Source organism: Clarias gariepinus, chromosome 6 (genome assembly GCF_024256425.1).
Source record: "Clarias gariepinus isolate MV-2021 ecotype Netherlands chromosome 6, CGAR_prim_01v2, whole genome shotgun sequence".
NCBI classification, from domain to species: domain Eukaryota; kingdom Metazoa; phylum Chordata; class Actinopteri; order Siluriformes; family Clariidae; genus Clarias; species Clarias gariepinus.
Genome location: NC_071105.1, coordinates 20,169,976 through 20,190,705, shown reverse-complemented (window position 1 = coordinate 20,190,705; position 20,730 = coordinate 20,169,976). Strand labels below are relative to the sequence as shown.

The window sequence follows — 20,730 nt, the reverse complement described above, 5'->3', positions numbered from 1 at the left end:
AAATACAGAGGAATGCTAGTGGATGATGAATCGGGTTTTGCTGTTTCAGTAAAAAATCTGATGCTTATTTTATTTGCTTAATTCATTCATGAATTAATCTTTATATTCTACACGCAATTTGGCAACACCAATCAATCTAACCCACATGTCTTTGGACTGTGAGAGGAAACCAGAGTATGCAGAGGTAACCCACCCAGCACGGAGAGAACATACAAACTCCATGCTCACAGTAATGGAACTCTCGACCCTGGAGGTGCAAGGTAACAGTGCTAATCATTTAGCCACAGTGAAACCTATTTTATTTTATATATATTGCTACTATATGGCTTTTTTTATGTATACACGTTCGCAGCGGGACAGAAGCGTATCCAAGGAGACATGGGGGTTACACCCTGGACGGGGTGCCAAGCCATTGCAGGGTACATACACGAATACACTCACTCACACACTTTTTCATTTCATGTCTTTGGACTGTGAGAGGAAACCAGAAAACCATGAGGAAACACACCAAGCACAGGGAGAACATGCACACTCCACGCACACAGACCAGAGGCGGGAATCGAACCCAGACCCTAAAGGTGCAAATATTTATTCGAATTTAAAAAAGTATAAAAACTATGCAATTTTATCAAAGTGTTAATTTTCTCTAGTCAGGTTACAAATAGATCAAGGGGCTCAACATGCTGTCTGTTGGCTACTGAGACAGGGCTTGTTACTGAGCAGGACTTTGATTATTTTATAAATTAGTTTTTGTGTAACAAGAAGGAAGACCTGTATGTTAAAATGCGTCAAAGCTACTCAAATTCTCATAATAGACACATACGGTAATTACTGCTGTATGCAGAGATTTATTTGGTACAGTATATGTTGGGCGGTAATCAGGAAAATTCCTGATTCATGCATGGGTGACAAAAAAATCACCACTTATGTTCATATCCAATTGCTATAGAAATACCAAACTATCTTTGTCTGTGAGCACATTAAATTTTTATTCCTAGTTTTATGATTTTAAAGAATGTAATCTTTTGTTGAAACTAATTATATTCATTACATAATATTCATTATGCATTTATATATATATATATAAATTCCTTAATCTTGCAATGTGTGGAAAGGCCCTGCACAGCAATATATGCAAAATAAAATGCATACATTACACATCTATTATGAGAATTTTGTAGTCCTATGCAGAAGGCAACCTTGTCTTTAGCAACTATTTATAATGGTTAATAATGGTTTGCTTCTTTTTTACCTTTTCAAATTGTGCATGTTAGGTAATTAACCTCAGTCGTCTGAAAATTAAAGAAAATCCCCCTTTTTTCCTTAGATTGCCATCTGTTTGAACACATGGGTTAATGCATAATTGAAGTGCTGTAAACAGTCGTTACTCACTTGAGCCTGTACCAGGGGACTCGCGGCACAAGGCAGGGTACACCCTAGAGGTGATGCCAATCCTGCACAGGGCACAAGAAGATCTTTCACAGTAATTACAGTGTGTTTAATTACTGTACAGTAATTACATCCTATATGTGTTTCAAGCAAATTAAACACTTGGTCTTAATGCAGAATCTTCAAGATCGAATAGATTTTGACAATGGTCTATTTGTTAGCAACATTTTACGTTTCAATAGAGTGTAAGTCACGGCAAAGAGACAGAAAATAATTTATTCAAAGATGGGATATTTTATTGTGAAGGAGTCACAGTTGCTTAGGTGTTTTAGCTTAACAAATGATAAAACAGTCAGCAGGAATGATAATACAATTAAAGATATTAGCAAAACGAACAAACAAAAAAACAACAAAGTTCTAGCCGCCGATTCAAATGATCAGATTTCTATCCACATTCGGTTGTTCACCTCAAGATCATTTAAACAAGGTGTATTAAATTAAAGTTCAGGTGTTGATGTTCAGGAACTTGGTTCTAATGTTGAAATGTGATCGCATTAAAACATCATTGGTGGTAATCTGCCACCTAAAACTTCCTGTCGACTCATTTTTACAAATATGGTACCTCATGTGAAAGTCATAGCAATAATACATTATAATAATAAATTCATCACGAATGGTAAATTTTTAGGTTCCATATAAGTGCTGATCTTGGACTAAAAGCTCTTTTAATTGGGATTCTCAATATACAATAAGCTTCTAAACTTGGCAGAGAAAAAAGCTAGCTCATATGCTACCGTTTAAGTGGAAAGTAGTGTGTGCAAATAATACATCTGGGTTTGAATATATTTAAAAATCCACCTCCTTGCAAGTTTTTAGGTTCATTGTGAACATGGCTTTGTGGAGAGGTAAGAAACCCAGGAGTTGAAACAATGGCCTCTATTTTCCTGAAGCTTTGTCAAGATTGTTTTTTTTTCATTTACATTTATGGCGTTTGGTAGACACCAGAGAGACCTACATTCTATCCAACCTATACAACTGCAAGCAGTTAAGGGCTTTGCTCATGGGCACAGCAGTGGCAGCTTTGCTGTGATGGGATTTAAATCAATGTTCTTTAAAACAGCAGCCCAGCATCTTAACCACTGAGCTACCACTACCCACATGTGCCACAATATAATCCTACACAATTGCCCCAGGATTAATGAGAAAGTTGTGCTTTCCTTCTTGTGATGTAGATTCTTAGTAGATTCTGAATAAAGCTGCTGCAAAGTCACTGAAATGCATGTATTTAACAGACACATTTTTTGGAGACATTTATGGGAGTTGAGGGGGATATATTAATTTGCTAAGATTTAATTACAGGTTGATGAGTTTATGCCTAAAGATAAAGTGCGTACATCTATACACCCTTATTCATCAAGATTTGATCTGTCATCCATTTACTGTGCCCCATTACTCTCATTTCAATTTCAGGTCATGTTTAAAAGACCATTTATTCTCCAAACACTATTCTCTTTTCTTATCACTGCTTGCTGTAAAGCAGACCTCAAGAGTACATATATATATATATATATATATATATATATATATATATAGGACAGAGTGTTTTTTTTAAATAGTCTTTCACAGTACTGTGAGAAATGTTGCATGAAAGGAGTGGCACTTAATGATGATGTCATCCCAGGCTTGATAAGAAGAGGTAAGAGTCGAGATGATTCTTCTTAAAAGTCGGAGGAAGAGGAGCAATGCCCATGTCTTTCCCTTCAGTGGAGAATGAATTTTATTTTTTTTTTTTGGTATTGCACCTCTTCCTCACCCAGCACGAATTAACGTCGTGTCCTGATTTGCTCGCCATAGAAGAACTGATGTGCCTTGTCATGTCTCTGACTCTGCCCCGGCCAGTGGGATGATAAACACTGTTATGTCATCTCCTGATCCCAGTCTGTCATTGGGCAGTCTCCAACCTCGTTCTTTCAGAACACCACGTGACCTCATTAGGAGATCCTGAGCAGCCAATGTATACCTTTTACAAAGAGAAAATAAAAAAATGTAAAGTAGGAATTAATAAATAAATAAGTGAATAAATGTTCATGTGTGTGAGAGAGAATGTGCGGGGGTGTGCATGCACATATGAATAGGTGTATATGCTGCCTGAGCAAAAAAAGTCAAACACTCCAAGATTTCATTGACTGCCTTTAGCTTTGAGTAGAGAATGATTAAAGAATGATTCTTTATGCTCCCAGAACTACACTTACACAATTTGAACTCGAAATATGCCATCATGAAAGAAAAAAGTTTCTAGACGTCATGATACGCTAATCATTCATTACATTCAGGTCATCAGCTGACTTCATTTTATTGCCACATAACAATGCTAAGCCTAAAACTGACCAACTGATGTAACCCCAGATCATAACATAGCCTCCAGAGGCTTGTACACTGGGCATTATGCATGACGAGTGTTGCATTTATTACTTATTATATACTATATTGCAGGCCTTCTAGAACGGATCACCTCCAACTTTTCAACAGATTTTTGACCATCTTTGAAGTGTTTGTGCCATATTTTTATTAGCACTGCACTCATTGCATCGACCCCAAAAGCATTCTAAATCATCTCAATAGCTACTATGGAGAATTGTTCAAGCTTAATAGAAAATTTAAAGCAGATTCTTTGCTCTACTCGCTGAGGGATTTTGAACGCAGGGACCACACAGTACACATTCATCTTGGCATCACAGTGGCATCTAGTGCCCTCTGACCAGTGCAGTAAAGTCACCAATATTCAACATGTACATTACAGTCTACTCTTCTAGATCCTATTTACAATAAACACGCTAAAAAATGTTACCTCCTGGATTTAACTAAGTAAATAGTTAAGATCCTTCCAGTGTATAATTACTGCAGTGATCCATATGGTTCAGCTAGCAAAAAAAAGCTATTTAAGCTTAAATAATTCAGTAAGTTGCTTCTCATTTCTTAAACAACCATATTAGAAAACAACTAGGGAGATTGCTGACACTACTAAAATTGAGGTAAGAACTGTACAACTGTATCTCTGTTCAAGAGAGATAGGTGCATCAGGGTAGGAAGAGAGCGAGATGAAGTGATGCACCCTTTTGCCTAGTGCCATATAAGCCATACAAGCCTATGGAGGCAATATTATGATCTGGGGTTGCTTTTGTTAGTTAGGTCTAGGCTCAGCAATGTTATTTGCCCAAATAAAGAAATCTTCTGACCTCCTAAAACTGAATGACCAGGCTTTTTCAACATTGCTAATCCTTAAGCCTGCACTGGCCCATATACAGTACAGACAGAACTTACACATTCATGTTTAGGAACAAAACTCTGATTGTCTGGTTATCTAAAATTTTTGCCATCTGTCCAATTTTTGCCATCCAAAGTGTCTATTCATGCATTTTCATTCGCATGATACCTTAAAAATTATTAGTTAAATGTTTGTAAAGTAGGATTTTATTATTATAGACATTTGGAATTGATCCGAGCAAGGTCAATTGTTTGAAAAAGGACTTTCAATATCCTTTTTAATGTTTGAATTTCATAGTATAACCAAATGTATGTGCTCATGCTTGACCTCGGAAAGGCTTTTCTGACGGAATGTGCACAAATTCCCACAGATTTTATAGAAAGCATCTTTATTGTATTGTGGAGTAGAAATACCTCACATTGACAAAAGAAAAAAACGGCGTTTGGCAATAAAAAGTGAAATATGCAATTTCCATAGGTATTCAGACGCTTTAGTGAATCCTACTCCTATCAGTGGTCCTTGAGATGGTTCTACAACTTAATATGGGTTTACTTGTACCAATTAAACTAATTGCACATAATTAGGAAATCATACACTTGCCTATACTGTATATGGTGTCACCATAACTGGTGTATGTCAAAGCACAAACAAAGCCATGAGGTCAAGAGAATTATCTGTAGACCTGTGAGACAAGATGATGTCAAAACACAGATCTGGGCAAGGATAAGAGAAAATTCCTGCAGCATTGAAAGTGTCCAAGAGCAGGTTATTCCATTATTCTCAAATGGAAGAGATCTGAAACAACCAAAAGGCTATAAGGGATCACTATAAATGAGATCCAGAGTACCCTTGTGGAGATGGGAGAACTTTACAGAAGGACAAGTATCTCTGCAGCACTCCATCACTTCTTTAGGCTTCTACTGTATGGTACAGTGGCCAGACAAAAGCCACTTTTCAGCAAAAGGCACGATACCCAGCTGGGAGTTCATCAACTCAGAAAGAAACAAAATCATCAGGTCTGATGAAACAAAGATTGTGTCAAACTATTTTAAAGCAAAAAATCAGCCACTGCATATCACCTTATTAAAATCATCCCCACGGTCAAACATGGTGGTGGTAGCATCATGCTGTTGGCATGCTTTTCTGCAACTGAACTGGGAGACTAGTCAGTATAAGGGGGAGAATGGATGCAGAAAAATAAAGAGCTACAGTATACTAAGTGAAGACCCGCTCAGTGTCTAGCTCAGGGCAATGGCGAACATTTCAACAAGACGACATTTACTTTTAAATTAATAAAATATCTGTTTTCACTTTGTTATTGTGGAGTATTCTGTGTACAATGAGGGTTTTGAATCATTTTTAAGATGTGTGAAACAACAGAACATGAAACTCTGAAAACTTGCCACTCTATTTACCCTGCTTGTACAGTACTATGCAAAAGTCTTAGGCAACCTGTTTTTTTTTTTCTTTATAATATCAGTTATTTGCATGCTCCCAAATACTTTTGCACAATACTGTAAATGTAAGAAATTTAGACAGATTATAAAAAAGGAGTAAAAGTTTAATAGTACCTCATTGGGTCATTAGGCTCACAGCAGGACAGATATTTCGTCACAGCATCTGCTACTTCTCTGTCAGAAGTCACATCCCACAATCCATCAGTGCCCATAATGAGGACATCATCAGGTCCATGTTTGTGCTCTGAAATATTGTAGACCCTCACCTGAGAGAAAAAAAAAATGAATATAGAGTTAACACATGGTCTGCCTTGCTTGAAGATGTAAGATGTTTTATTACCTGCTTCAAATAAAGCAAACATTTGATTTAAAACATTCTGATTTCAATTGCTGGATAGGTGAAACTAAATAAACAGAAGTGTTGAAAAGATGGCACAACTGAATAAAGTCAGCGAAAAGCATTAAATGATTCTGGTACCACCTTAATTATGACCTACCTCTGGACAACAGGATAGGAAGGGTTTTATATGAATGTTTGAATTGTACACTTTCAGATCATGATCTCCTAAACCACGTGTTACACCAATCGTGGCCATGACACGGGCCTGTGGACACAGACACACACATTACACACATAGACTCTGCATTACAGCTACAGAATCTCAGGAAGAATCAAGACTCTTAAAATACAATTTTCCTACTAGGGATGGGTAATGAACCAGAACAAAAAGAGAAGTTCAGTTGTAATTGGCAATACTCTATAAAATGTTGTGCTCTCTTAAGACAAAAAAGCACATGAAATGCATTAATGTTAATACACATTGAGAATTTAGTTCCTTTAGCTTCTTTATATTGATTACCTTTTTCCCTTCTCCATAAATAAGAGGGAACTTGAGATCATCTTCAACAATTGTCTTATATGACCTGTAATCAAAGAAATAAAGCAACTCGTTACAAACACGAATGAGGAAAATTTGGCCTCAAATGACCTTACAGTGGATTTCTACAATGAATTAACTCAACATGTACAACATCACACACTTATACATAAAAACAAACATACATACCACCCAGTCATGGTGTGGTCTCTAAATAACATCTTCTTCCCTAGCTCATTGTGCTGAATGCGCCGGGGAAACTCGATGTGTGTGAACTCGTTCCCAAGCAGTTCCGGTTTAAGGAATCCCTATAAACACAGGAAAGGAGAATATGGGATGAGTAACCAAACAGTTAATAAAGGAAAGATACCTACAAGATAAACTTAGCATACTTTCCAGACCTAGGTGTACAATGAGTCATTTCTTTCTAAAAGTTATCATTTCTCAACATCAAATGTTCAGAGCCATTACCATTTACTGATTATCAAAACATCAGATCAGAATAAACTATAATATTATCTTTGATTCAGTTTTGATTTAAAATTGAATATTGTTTTGTCTTCATTCAATATTGCCAACGTGCAGATCTGTGTACTTGTGGTACTGCAGGTGAGAAACTCACCAGATACTGCAGCCGCTGTCTCTCACTTTCTGGTGTGAACTCATAAGACATGGGAATAATCTCATCATTGCGAACAATTATGGCTCTAAAACAAAAATAGTAGATTCTTAATACTTAAAATTGTATAGTTCTGTTAACAAATATTATAGAAAACAGGACTTATTTTTATCATTAATAATATTAATTAATTATAATAAAAATATTAATTAATAATAATTACTAAAAATATTTTTTTCAGTTGCATCCTAGAAAATTATCTACTTCTTGTATTTAACATTTTTTTTTTTACATTTGTAATATGTTAATGTTGGTATAACTCATCCTGTAACTTTACCTGCTGTCACCCGCATTTGCTACGTAGAGTTTTCCTAACAAATGCAAAGCAGTCAAGGCACAACATCCTCCAGAAATGCTGTATGACGCCTTCTCCTTTTCAATAAGGTCATCCTGTGTGGAAGACACACCAGAATATCACTTTTAAAAAAAACTATGCAGCATTGTCTGTAAATAACTTTGACATAGACACAGTATAACATACTCTAAAGAAGAATGAAACATGACAAAAGACATTTTTACTGGAGGACAAACCCATAGCAGATATTACAGGCCTTTTTTACAGACTTTTTGCAGTACGTTTAAAAAGCAGGCTAATGTGCTGCAGTATCCTTAAACCCAGTTCCCAATTTTGTACTTTTATTTAAATGTTATGAGCCATGAATAGATGTCAGGTAAGACTGTGGCTTATCTAGTGTGTTGGGGTGTCAGGATCATCTGCAAGTTAATGACGTCTTGGATTAATTACTTTAAATCATAGCTTTTTATGTTACATATGTACTGTATAATACCAAGCACAGCACTGTCTCGGGTTATCACAGGTCTCTTCGTATTATCAGCTTTTCTGTGCCTTAAGACTGCGCCAGTGTATTTCAGCTAAACTCTTCCTTTAGCGCCTTGTTGCTACACCATAGCAGAAATTAGTCCCGTTCACACAGCCGGTTCAAGGCAAAAGTATTGTGCCATTGTTAGCCCTCAGCATTCTGTATAAAACAAATGGAGGTGGAATGAGGGTTGCAGTAGACTCTCTATTAATCTGGAAGCAGAGGAACTGACAAAGTGTGAAGTTTTTAACTATGTGATGTGTCCGACATGCCGTTGGGAGGTTTAAACAACAGTAAAACAGTTAGCAGCTAACTCACTGATATGTCATGCAGAGTAGATCAGACATACCCACCGCATTTAAAAGTGCTAAAGCTGTAAAAGCTTTGTTAAAAAACACCGAACTGAAGCATCAGCTGAGATCAGCACGGACAGGGTTTTATTTCTGCATCACATTTAAAATAAGTGTTTCAGAGTGCAACAGACAGCACTGGGCTCATTCTAGACACAGTAGGATATAAAAGGCTGCGTTCACATTATTAGCCTGTATTAGCCTGACTCAATTCCGCTTTTCTTTTTACCCCAAATGTGATTTTTTAGGGATTTCTGAATGCACAAAGATGATGTTTTTATCAGGATCTTAGTCACTTTTGTATACGGCCCTAGACTGGATAGAAATCTGTTACATGGTCATGTGACGTGAAGAATTCATGCAACTTTTTGTAATGTATGTATGTATAACGCAACTCAGTGTAAGTATCTATCCAGTGAGGAAAACTTCAAAGCACTTTTTGTAAGTCGCTCTGGATAAGAGCCAAAAGCCTAAAAGGAAATGTAAATGCTACCAAGAGCTTCTAAAACAGCTTCTGGACCTCAACACATACAGCCAACTAGCTGCTTCCCATTCTCCAGAGCAAAACCCCAAGCATATTTTTTGCCAAAATTGCGTTCATTGTTTGAAATTAATAAGTGGTTGGACAAATATAATGAGATTTACCCCAGATAATGTAAGCCATGATGGTGTATGCGTACCATTTCAGAGGAACAAGTCCACATGAGAGTCTGAATTAAATGAACCATTATGACATGCAAATCCGATCTGACCATAAAAATTGTAATTGGAAAATTTAGGTCGCCAGAATTTAGAAATAGGAATCAATCCGGAGTGCAAATTTGGCCTTAAGGGCAGTTTATTTAGGCGCCTTGTTGCAGCTTAACGCATAGCTCACTACGCAGGTCCTTTTTGTTTTTAAAGCAATGATAGGTAGGCTATTTCTAGCATATATAGGATGTTACACTAGATGCTGGCGCTGTTGTGGTAAATGCCACATGCCCTGCAATTGCATAAGAATGCATGCTGCATGAACTCAAAAACTGAGGTGGCTAGGCCCTTAGTGAACTACAAAAACCTGATGGAAAGCACAGTATTCAGAACGTGTTATTATGTTTCTGTGTGAAAAGGGCTATTGTCTGGGCATATTTTGAATAGTGGTTGAGCTGAAGATGTCTCGACGGTCCAGGATAATTGTCCCTGAGCTAGCTACAACAGAACCAGTGGCAAATAATAGTAAAATTCATGAAAATGGGAACTGGGCTTTAACAAATGAGCATAAGAAGCCAGGGTAATTATTGGAATGATATGGTTTACATCTGAATTTTGCTGCAGTGATTCAGTGTGGCAGCCAAATAATTGTCTGACGCTAAAGCCATCATGACGCTTTAATTAAACACATTTACACTGAAAAAAAAGTGTTGCCGAAAATAGTATGTGAAAATTAATTGTTTACACTTTTGCTAATGAGTACCATATGACAGCAAACAACATTTGACATCACAGATGACCACATTATTTGCCATAAAGAAAATAATAATATCTTAAATAATGCAGAAGCAGGTCTGGTTACTGGTGTTTATCAAATGCTAGTATAGTTTGTTACCATTGACTAACCTTTGGTGAAATAAGTATGGCATGAGAAACTAAATGGACTATTTATGAACCAGAAGAAATGAATGCCTACTGTATAAGAAAGATAGGTTGATGGTCATACAAACTAATTTGGAGTAATATTTTACAATTTATTTTATGTACAACATCTTGCATTATATTTATTGTTGTAACATATGAATAAAGTAATATAATATAAATATATAGTATAATAAGTGCCATAAATAGCGTTTCCAAAGTTGGTTAAGATAACCTATTAATTGAAATAGATATTCTGTCCTTTTACCTTATGTGTCTGATTTAATTTATTAAACTGCAGAGCCCAATTTTGCTTTCCAGGAAAAAATATATTACTGTCAAGTTCCTTGGACTACGCAGTAAAACAAACATGTAAGACATTCCATGGAGTAAATAAACCTTTTCAAACTGGCTAAATAGTGTAGCAATATTATGCCAGCTACTCCAATATAATTTAATTTTGTCTTCTGAGCATCACCGCTTCATTGGTTCTTGAGTCAGAGAAAAAGGTTTTTGTCTACATAAAACTAATTTAATTGGTTTAAAGGGACAGTTTATTAAGCTGCCTTGTGGGATGCTTTCTCTATAATTCTAAATAGATTATTTTTGACATCATTTGTCTCTGGGAAGGTGCACCAGAATGAATGGAAGTGTTTCAATGCAAATGAAAACCTAAACATGCAGACATATACTGTATCACTGGCTCTTTAAGGTGTGCCATGATGAATTGAAAGGCTTGGCTGACAAGATGCTCTGGCTGAATATGTACAGTACAGTATGTAGTCTGTGTACCTTATAGGCTATAAAAAGATTCATGACCTTTATTTAGGCCTGAAAGGGAGATCACTAGTTTGGAATGTTTAACCCTGCTTTGGTAAAAACACCAGCCATAGCATTAACACCACATGGCATTAACAATTTAACATTAGCAAATATCAATAAACTGGTGACAGGATCATGGGCACCCAAGGCTCACCCATATCTGTGGGGCCCTAAAGCCAGCCCACCCGGTCCAAACACATCCCCAAAGGTCTTGTGGAGTCATGCACTGAGGGGCAGGACTGCCCAGGCAGCACAAGGGGAGTCTACTGTAATACTGTACTCTACATGTATACTGTAATAATGTTATGTCAGCTCTGTGTTTGTTTGTTTTTGTCAATATTTGACCTAATGCCAAATATTTTAAGACCTGGAAACCTTTGGTCTCACCATCTGTTTGAAGGCATTCTCTATGATTCCCATCACGAGGCTTTCCAGACTGACAACCTTCTCCATGTGGAAGCGAGCAATGGGATCTACAGGCCCATCTTGATCTTCTGCATCCATGCAAGATCCCTTCTTTTGCTCAGCCTGATAGGGACTCCCATTCTTAGCTAGGCAGATGGGGGGTGGGCTGCTCTGATTCTCCAAAAGATGGGCTACTTCACACAAACCATCTCGGATAAGACGATGGAGAACTTTGGAGGCCATCAGGGCGGCTCCAGAGCCAGCATGACCATCAAATACTCCCCAAAAGTGCATAGGGATACCTGTGGTGTCCTGCAGACAGAGAGAGAAAGATGGGCGGTTGTGTGAAAGGTCAGGAGAATATATACAGAGTCAGAAAAAGTGTGATTTTTATGACGAAAGCGGCTGTCACTGGAGTTGGGATGGGATTGAGGGTTCCTCTTACTTGTAGTTACAATAAACAACATAATTGTATAAGAGGACAAAATGAAGTTAGTAATTGGATCTTAAACATCAGTGTCTAACCTCTGTACATACTGTACATCATGACTTAAGAGATTAAAACCATGTTTAGTCTTTCTGAAGTTGGGAACAGCTGACAGCTAATAGAAATATCAAAATTCACAAAATCAACAAAACATCGGCTACCAGTACCACCACAATGAGGTCTCAGTCCTGCCAAAATTATCATGCACATACAGTAGTGTTAGTTACAAACATTTAAGTTTAACCACAACAAGACTGTAGTTCCTGCAACGGGGAACCTGAACGTGAAACTGAGATTAACTCGCTTCCTATGGCTGAATTGTTTTGCTCTGATGCTTAGTAAATCTCACCCCACTGTCCTCTAGCATCACGGAGGCCCGCTGCTGTTTGCTAGTGAGCTTCTTCACGTATAGGATGTCACACGAAGCCTGATCCTCATTCAGCATACTCTTTCCTGCATTTATCACCCTAAGATAAAGACAGAAAGAAAATTAATTATAGTCATATAGTCACCTTCTTCACATTATCAGATGTGTTTTCAGCTATTCTCATGTAACCCTTCCAAAATTTAATTAATGTTAAGACCCCAGGGTTTTGACTCTGAGTGAATAAGATGATGAGATTTTTATAATTAAAAAATAAAGGCAAGTTTGGGCATTAATGGTAAGCAAGTGAGGTAAGTGTTAACTCAATGCTGAGAGATTAATAAAAATAACCACACTGAGATCTAGTCATATACCACACATTAGCAGAGACATTTCACAAAATATTAATATATTCATATAAAATAATACAACCTGCATTACTAGTATTTTCCCTGAATGTGGCTATGGATCCCTGAATAAATCTTTATTGATATGCAAATTTATTTTGCCTCATATGCATTTCTGCTGCATTCATGAACTCTTTGCAAGGTTTTATTTATTATTATTATTATTATTATTATTACCAGTATACTGTATGTATATATATTTTTAATCTTACTTCCTTTTATGAGTAAACAGACATGACATCAAACTCTGCCAGTATCAAAAAAGCTCTCATTTGCTTACATACTTTCAGGAAATAAGTTCTCTGGGTTCATTGTCTGGGCAAACCGGCACCCTTTGAATGATGAAATTTTGTCTATTTAAACTTTCTGCAGTTCTAAAAAGTATAGATTTTAAGCTACAGGTTACGGTATAGTGTTTTGTAAAGTCTTTTTACTCAAAAAACAAAAAAAGGGAAGGAAACTGCACTTAAATTCCATTTCAACAGTCAGTAGCCGTTTACAACCTGAACTGGTCAGGACTATGTTCTTTAACCTTGATCTAACTTAATCAAATTGTGCCTGAGTGGGTACATACATTAAGACTCATGGCACAAAGACAATGCCGCACCTGTTGCTTCTGCTTCACACTTTGAGATTGACTTAAACCAAACATGTCATCATTATGAGTCAAATACTGTATACAGTACAGTTTGTGTGGATTGTATCAGGAATTTTCGATACCAATACATTCGGCCTTCACTTATCCTTACATGAGCTTCTCTGAAATGAGGAAGTACAATCTCTGTCTACAAGTTCCTCTTCAGCGGTCGCAAGAGCGAACACTATTTCTGAAACCAGGGTTTCCGTTGCAACATTGTTTTTCTTTAAAACAGCTCAGCCGAAGGACTTAATTTATTGATGTCATCTGAACAATAAACGTATCTAGGGTCTTGAAATGTAGAGATGTACTTCTGTCTAAAGGAAGTGTTATATACAGTAACACACTTTACCCACCTTTATTTAAAATAATTTAAAAAAAGAATAAATATCATTAGAAACATATTATGTAGTAAATTTGATCAGTCCAGATGTAATTGCACTAAAAATATAAATAAAGCACTATGTACAATTAAACTTTTCTTTGAAAAAAAGTATCTTATAAGAGGCAACAAAGCTCTGAAAAATAAGTGTTTTCTGGCTTAAATAACTTTAAATATAAGTAATCAGTATTTTGTTAAAATAGAATCTAAAGAATCTGCATTTTAAGAATCTAAACAGCACAACTGAGCACTTAAATGTTTTATTTTAGGAAACTAGAAAGTAGTCTAGTCAAGAACTCTTGGAGCAAGTGGCTTTAAGAATTGCTTTTTTAGTGTGAGACACTCAGCGATGACATAAAGTACCACTCCTGATCCTGTTAAGCTGGCAGTAAATGGAGATAGAGAGAACTGGAGATAATGTGGTATAAATGTCTTCTGAGCTAGACAACAGCCTGCTAATTAATGTATTGTGTTGCAGATCAATGATGTAACTCTCTATAGGATAAACAGTAAGTGCTCCATTAACACACGTGACATATACAGAGTCACATAACTTTAGCCACAATAAGAAAGCCTTCAAATGCTTTTCAGCTTCTCATATGAAACAGGTACCGTGTTCTGTAGTTCCGGTAGTTTAGTCAGAATGTCTGACTATAGTCTTATGGTCAGAATATGTAAGGAACAAACACCGGAGGAAATACAGCTATTTTGCAAAAACATTGCAAAAGGGTTTTTGCAAAACAGAAACCTTTCCTTCATTACTTCCCAAAACACTTTTTGGACCCCCAACTAAGAAATCCATAAAGGATTCATTGAAAGAAAAATATAAGAAAAAAGAAAAAAAAAAACATTTGCTTATGAGATGCCTCTACTTGCTTAAGTGCTAATTTAAAGTGCTCTGATTTGTTTTGTTTTGTTTCTTTTGCTGGCCTTTTTTTTAATTAAATGCATGTACAAAACAAGGTGTGATCACACATAATTAACAAATACAATAGATATCGATTTAAGTATTAGGAAGCAAACTAGGTCAGCGAATGTTTTTTTAGAGCTCAACAGCTTAACGTGGTTTTAACACACCTAACATATTGCATCATAAAAAGGTGCTTCCTTTAATGTCCCTTTAGAATACTAAAATGTTTTGTGATATTTTCCACTCTTTAGTACTATTTTTAACTCCAGTTAAAAAGAGAAACAAACAGTCAGTTCAGTTGTGTTTCTAAAACCTGTCACATGATGAAACTCTCATGAAACTCTGCTCCACTAAAGCCACTAAAGAGCAGGATTGAAGCAATGGTAAACAATTTTGTATTCTAGGAATTTGTAAACCATAGGACTGGAAGACCAATTATAGTTTGGGGGCTTGGCCATTTGTTAATGGGTTTACCAATCCCCCAAACCATTCCAAGCATGGTTTGGTGACTTTTTCTACATGCTCTCTTCCAAGAAAACAAAAAAACATATGTAGGACATGGGTATTTTCCCCCTACCCACAACAGACTACTGATTTTACAAGTAAAAATTGATCAATTGATCAATGAGAGACGCCAAAGGAGAATGGACAGATCACATTCAACTGACAGTAGGGCTACAGTAACTCAACTACTATTTACATTTATGTTGAGCAGAAAATCATCTCAGGAGGCGCATGTCAAACATTTAGGCAGATGAACTAAAACAGAAAAAGAACACTTTGGTTTCCTGTCACTACTGACTGGCAAAAATTGTAATCCGAGTCTGTAGTAGACACAGCCTCACCCAAACTGCACTGTTAAAGATAAAAAAAGTCTAGAAAATGTATTGCCAGTCTCCAAATTCAGCATAGATTCAAATAACATTTAGGAGTAGAGCATGTGCAGGTGCTTTTTTAAGACATTTTTTCTGTGTGTATCCTAGGTGGACATGGGGAAGATTGCATGCATTAAAGTAATATCTAATGAAAAAAGTACCGATCTATATCTATATCGCCTTTTCTCATGCTGTAGAAAATGGTTTTATTCTAATTTCAAAAGCCCAACAAATTGCACTAATGATGGAAACGCAGGAACCCAATAACACTTTCTGTTTATCTTAATCTCATGATTAAGGCGTGCTAATTCTAATATATCTTCTCAGACTATAACCTACATGTTTGTGTGCATCTTTATTATTCACCAGGAGTTGTAGCTATTTTGCAAAATATATCTGAATTCTAAGTTAGAGTAAATGATCTTGTATTAATTAAAAGGGGGCAAATGCTTGCATTGCTTTTGCAATCTGAATAAACAGCTTTTCAGACTGCACCCTGATCACGTGACTCGGTTCTGTCTCACACTTCGTGTTTTGAGTTGAAGAAAAGAGGATGTCGTGTGAGAACGCTTACTGGCAGATAGAGATCGGTGTTCGTTTACTGTCAAGACGTGTAAAAAGCCTGCATATGCCGCAGTTTAGTTGAGGCTGCTGAACGCCTCACATCACCCCGCAGCCAAGCCTGCTGCCGATCGCAGCCTACGTCATCATTACTCACTGAGGGATGGCGCACGGGGCTTTGAGTATGACGTTCGCTATACAGAAAAAAAAAAAAAAAACAATCGTTGAATGAACATCTAAGGGTCCCGATCAATTTAAGTTTATTTAAGACACTTGCTGCAGCGCAGTGGCGTTATACTGTACCGCACTGTGCTGTGGTTTGCCCTTGAATGTGTGTGTGCGTGTGCGTGTGTGCGCGCGCGTCTCGCAGCATTACTAAACCGAACCCTCGCGTCTAAACGCACATTCACTCCGCCTGCACTGAATGAATGGCCCATAACTGAAGGTGCATGCGCTAGAAGCATAAAATACCCCCGACTCACTCTGCATATCCTGTGCGCCAGGGCATCTTCGCGTCTCTCCGGAGTGTTATGACGGGCCGGGATGCGTGCTCGGCCGCGTAGTGAACCAACTCAGCGCTCAGATCCAGAAACTCGGGCCGCGCGTACGGGAATCGCGGCGGCAAAGAGTCCGCGCCGCTCTGCTGTTGCTGCTGCTGCTGAGCATGATGGTGGTGGTGGTGGTGGCCGTGCGGAACGATGCCGCCCACCAGCGAGGACATGGCATTCTTCACTTTGCTAATCATTGCGGTGCGGTGCTCCTGCGCGCGCGAGCTCAAAGCGCGAGAGCTAAAAGCAGAAGCGGAGCGGCGCAGCGGGAGAGACGCGCTGCAGGAAACCGGCGCTCCTGTGCTCGTCCGACGTTCTCACACACGATGATCTCCTCATAGCGGAGGAAAAGAAAAGAAAAGAAAATATCCCTCGCCCGATAGACTGTGGATCAGCCGAGAGTCTTTGAGGAGGCACAGAAGTTCAGCATGTCCGTCTGCTAGCAGGAAAGGGAATGTCTTCACAGCACAGGCAGCATCAAGGGAGGGGACCTGCTGAGAGAGAGAGAGAGAGAGAGAGAGCCAGTGACGCGCTGACGTTTCCGTAACGACCGTGTCACAGATACTCTGACTACAACAACAACAACAACAATAATAATAATAATAATAATAATTGATGTTGGTATTATAATTATAATTTCAACAACAATACTGATGATAAACCGATATGTAAGTGCATTAGCTAAATAAACTATAGTCTGCCTTATAAACACTCCAGCACCATCACACACTGGTGATAAAGGAAACCTACAGGGTATGTACTGTATACTACTGTATATGGACAAAAGTGTTTGGCCAAACCTGTTAATTATTGAATTTCAGATGTTTCTGTCAGGCTCCTTATCCCCAGTGAAGGGTATTCTAATGCTTCAGCATACCAAGGCATCTTGGCTAATGCTATTCTTCCAACTGTGTGGTAACAGTTTGTGGAAGCCCTGTCCTATTCCAACATGCCCGTGCCACAGTGCACAAAGTAAAGACTATAAAGACATGATTTGATGAGTTTGGTGTGGAAGAACATGACTGGTCCACACAGAGCCCTGACCTCAACTCCATCGATCACATTTGGGATGAACTGGAACAGCGATTGTGAGCCAGGCCTTCTCATCCATCATCAGTGCCTGACCTCATAAATGCTCTACAAAAAAAATGGGCATGAATACCCGCTGAAACATTTCAAAATCTTGTGGACAGTCTTTCAAAAATAGTGGAAGCTGTTATAGCTGCAAATGGGGACCAACTCCATATTTAATTTGAATACAATATAATCGCAGGTTTGGCCAAACCTGAAATGTTTTCCATATAATGAGTATCATGGCGAGTTAGTATAACTATAAGCCGTATCTAAACTGGTGAGTATGCACTGCATACACAGAGTTGTGTAAGATATTATAATATAAAAATAAAATTAAAAATCTGCGATAGATTGGTATACTCTATACATAGATTGGCCCTAAGCCTCCTGAGATAGTCTCCAGGCCCCCCTGTACAAAGGATAAGTGGTATAGATGAATTAATAAATAAATACATTAAAAAAAGATCAGGCATAAAAATTAAAATTATTGCCAAGTGAAGTGAATGACTGATTATTTCTTTATCGTGCATCTGTCAAAGGCAGCAAGTAAACATTCAGTTCTCCAAGGTGATGTGTTGGCAGCAGGAACCATGGGCAAGCCTGGGCAAGGATCAGAGCACCTTAAGACATGGAGCATCCAACTTAGTGCACATAAAGAAAATGCTGCTGAAGCCTTGGTGCCAGATATAACATCATACCTTCAGAGGTACTGTGGAGTCGATCCACTTAGTGGTCCAATATGTTATAGCAAGACAAGGGGGACTTACACATTATTAGGTATTGTGGATATTAGTTAGATTAATTTTATTGCTGTATTATATAGTTTATATAAACTACTATAATAAACCGTCAACTCAGTTAAGCATATGGCCTGGCGAATCAAGCTCAAGCTTCTCAAACTTTACTCTATTGACATGAACATGAACATAAAAGAGTAAGATTCTTCAAGCCGCTAACTCAGTTCTTGCCAAAATCTGTAGGGAAGAACACCTACTGTAGACCTAACAGAACGTAATCAACTCATACTGACAACAGTTGCAGTAGTATCTGGTGAAAAAAAGAACCTCAAATACAATGGAAGTTGATACCCTCTGAAGGACCTTCATGGAAGATGAGCCTGAAGCACAAAAATGTCAATGTCTGCATCAGTGCTGGCAGAGCTGAGCAAAGGGGTTGCCACAAAAGCTTTACACAACAAAGCCAACCACATTAAAAGGCATTCTACAATCTCAGACAAAACAGAGCCTTCAAGAATCCTCGAGATGAAGCTTCAAGCCAAAGCCCAACGGCTAAGGAGATTTACTGAATGGTCTGATCAATATCATCAGAATAGATTGGTCAGGGAGAACACAAAGACTGGAAAAACAACAACGAGGCCACATGGATGCAGCACGAAGCCAATGCTTATGCACATACAATTTCAAATAGTTTGAAAGACTTATATGTATATTGATAGTAAAGACCTCCAAAAACTGAAATGCTGCAGGCCCAGATAATGTCCAGAATGTCTGGATCAAAAGCTTTGATGACCTTAACAGGGCACTAGATGAGGGCACTCTCTAGTGAAGCTATCAGTGAATTCACAAGTATTTTACCAGACTGGTTTACAATAGGAGTAACTCCTCTGTTCTCAAAGGGCAAAGACACAAAGGACCCGAATGTTTGCAGACTGATTACTTGCCTCCCATCTAACATACAAGGTATTAACTGTCCTGATCTTTGACAGACTACATTCAAATTCCTGTGCCAGTTGAGTTTTGGGATACTCAACTGGAAAGAGGTAAAAAATCTAGTACAGTCTTCTGCACCCAAAAGCTGATGTACAAAATACCTTCTGCTTGAAACTACCTTAATGTTATCAAGCTCAAAATAACAAGCTCACTAACTGAAGAGAAGATCAAGGCATACTCATTAAAGTCAGTCTGTGGTCAGTTCTTCAATTATACAGAAATTACTTAGACAGGAAGCAGACCTTTGGATGGGTTCCCAGCATAGGACTAAAAAGCAAAACAGAGAATCTACTGTAATCGCAGTAGCTCAAGATCAGGTGCAAACAAAATGCAAGTACAGTAGACAGCAAGTGCATTGACTCAAGAGATGTTGCCAGTTTTCTGCACTGGTCAATGCTAAAAGAGCAGGGTCTAAAATTTCCTAATCACTAGTATGATCACCAGCTTGAAAAAGTTACTGAGATGAACAACATTTTGATCATGTATAATATGGCTGTGAACACTGATAGTACCATTGGAGCCAACCAACCAGATATCATCTTACATGATCTCTAATAATAGATGTACCTTTACACAAACGTCCTAAAGAAGGCTATATATTTGCTTTCTTGACAGTATGATGTTGGTGTCTAGCCTCCTGTTGTCTTCTAACCTGGAAAAAATCTGGTTAGGCCTAAATTGACCAACGCTAAAACACGTTATTAAAATACAAACATTTCATGATTAGGTCAAAATTACATGGTCTAAATTTTTTTCTTATGCTGTTCTTGAGAAGTGATGGCTAAATCCAAAAAGGGACTTTCAATAGCTAAACAGGTCTGTGGTTTGAGAAAGTACCATGTTTCAATTAGAAATGGAAAACACATAGTATCAGCTGTTTTCTATCAGTATCAGTGAACACATACTGTAGTACTGTAACAGTTTGTCTTCTCACTTTTTCATTTATCAATCTGCTTTTTTTCTCCCTGATATTTTTATTGAGTTTAAAGGCAAATTAATGTGTTTAAAAATGATGTTCAAGATTCTATTGAACAACGCCACAAATCACAGATGATTCTACCTAAAGAAAATTTTGCAC

At 37.7% G+C, this 20,730-nt stretch overlaps 1 protein-coding gene across 1 annotated transcript; it reads right to left on the bottom strand.

The window, feature by feature from the left end:
* Positions 1 to 1,660: 1,660 nt before the first annotated feature.
* On the bottom strand, positions 1,661 to 17,335 carry ppm1j (protein phosphatase, Mg2+/Mn2+ dependent, 1J). The gene is made up of 10 exons (XM_053499536.1): positions 16,783 to 17,335; positions 12,514 to 12,631; positions 11,660 to 11,989; positions 7,946 to 8,058; positions 7,612 to 7,696; positions 7,179 to 7,297; positions 6,972 to 7,035; positions 6,609 to 6,716; positions 6,226 to 6,377; positions 1,661 to 3,409 (listed from the first exon to the last, which is right to left on the bottom strand). Exons 1-10 carry the CDS (start codon positions 17,043 to 17,045, stop codon positions 3,262 to 3,264), a joined length of 1,500 nt encoding a protein of 499 aa, XP_053355511.1. The 5' UTR covers positions 17,046 to 17,335; the 3' UTR covers positions 1,661 to 3,261.
* Between the last annotated feature and the right edge of the window lie 3,395 nt (positions 17,336 to 20,730).

Bases quoted from the DNA above. Each gene is read 5' to 3' on its own strand.
- ppm1j (XM_053499536.1), bottom strand. From the start codon at position 17,045: ATGATTAGCAAAGTGAAGAATGCCATGTCCTCGCTGGTGGGCGGCATC. The intron at 7,298-7,611 runs GTGAGTTTCTCA...CTGTGTTTATAG, and splicing joins GACAGCGGCTGCAGTATCTG to GGATTCCTTAAACCGGAACT. The intron at 6,378-6,608 runs GTAGGTCATAAT...TTTTTCTCTCAG, and splicing joins TCCTATCCTGTTGTCCAGAG to GTGAGGGTCTACAATATTTC.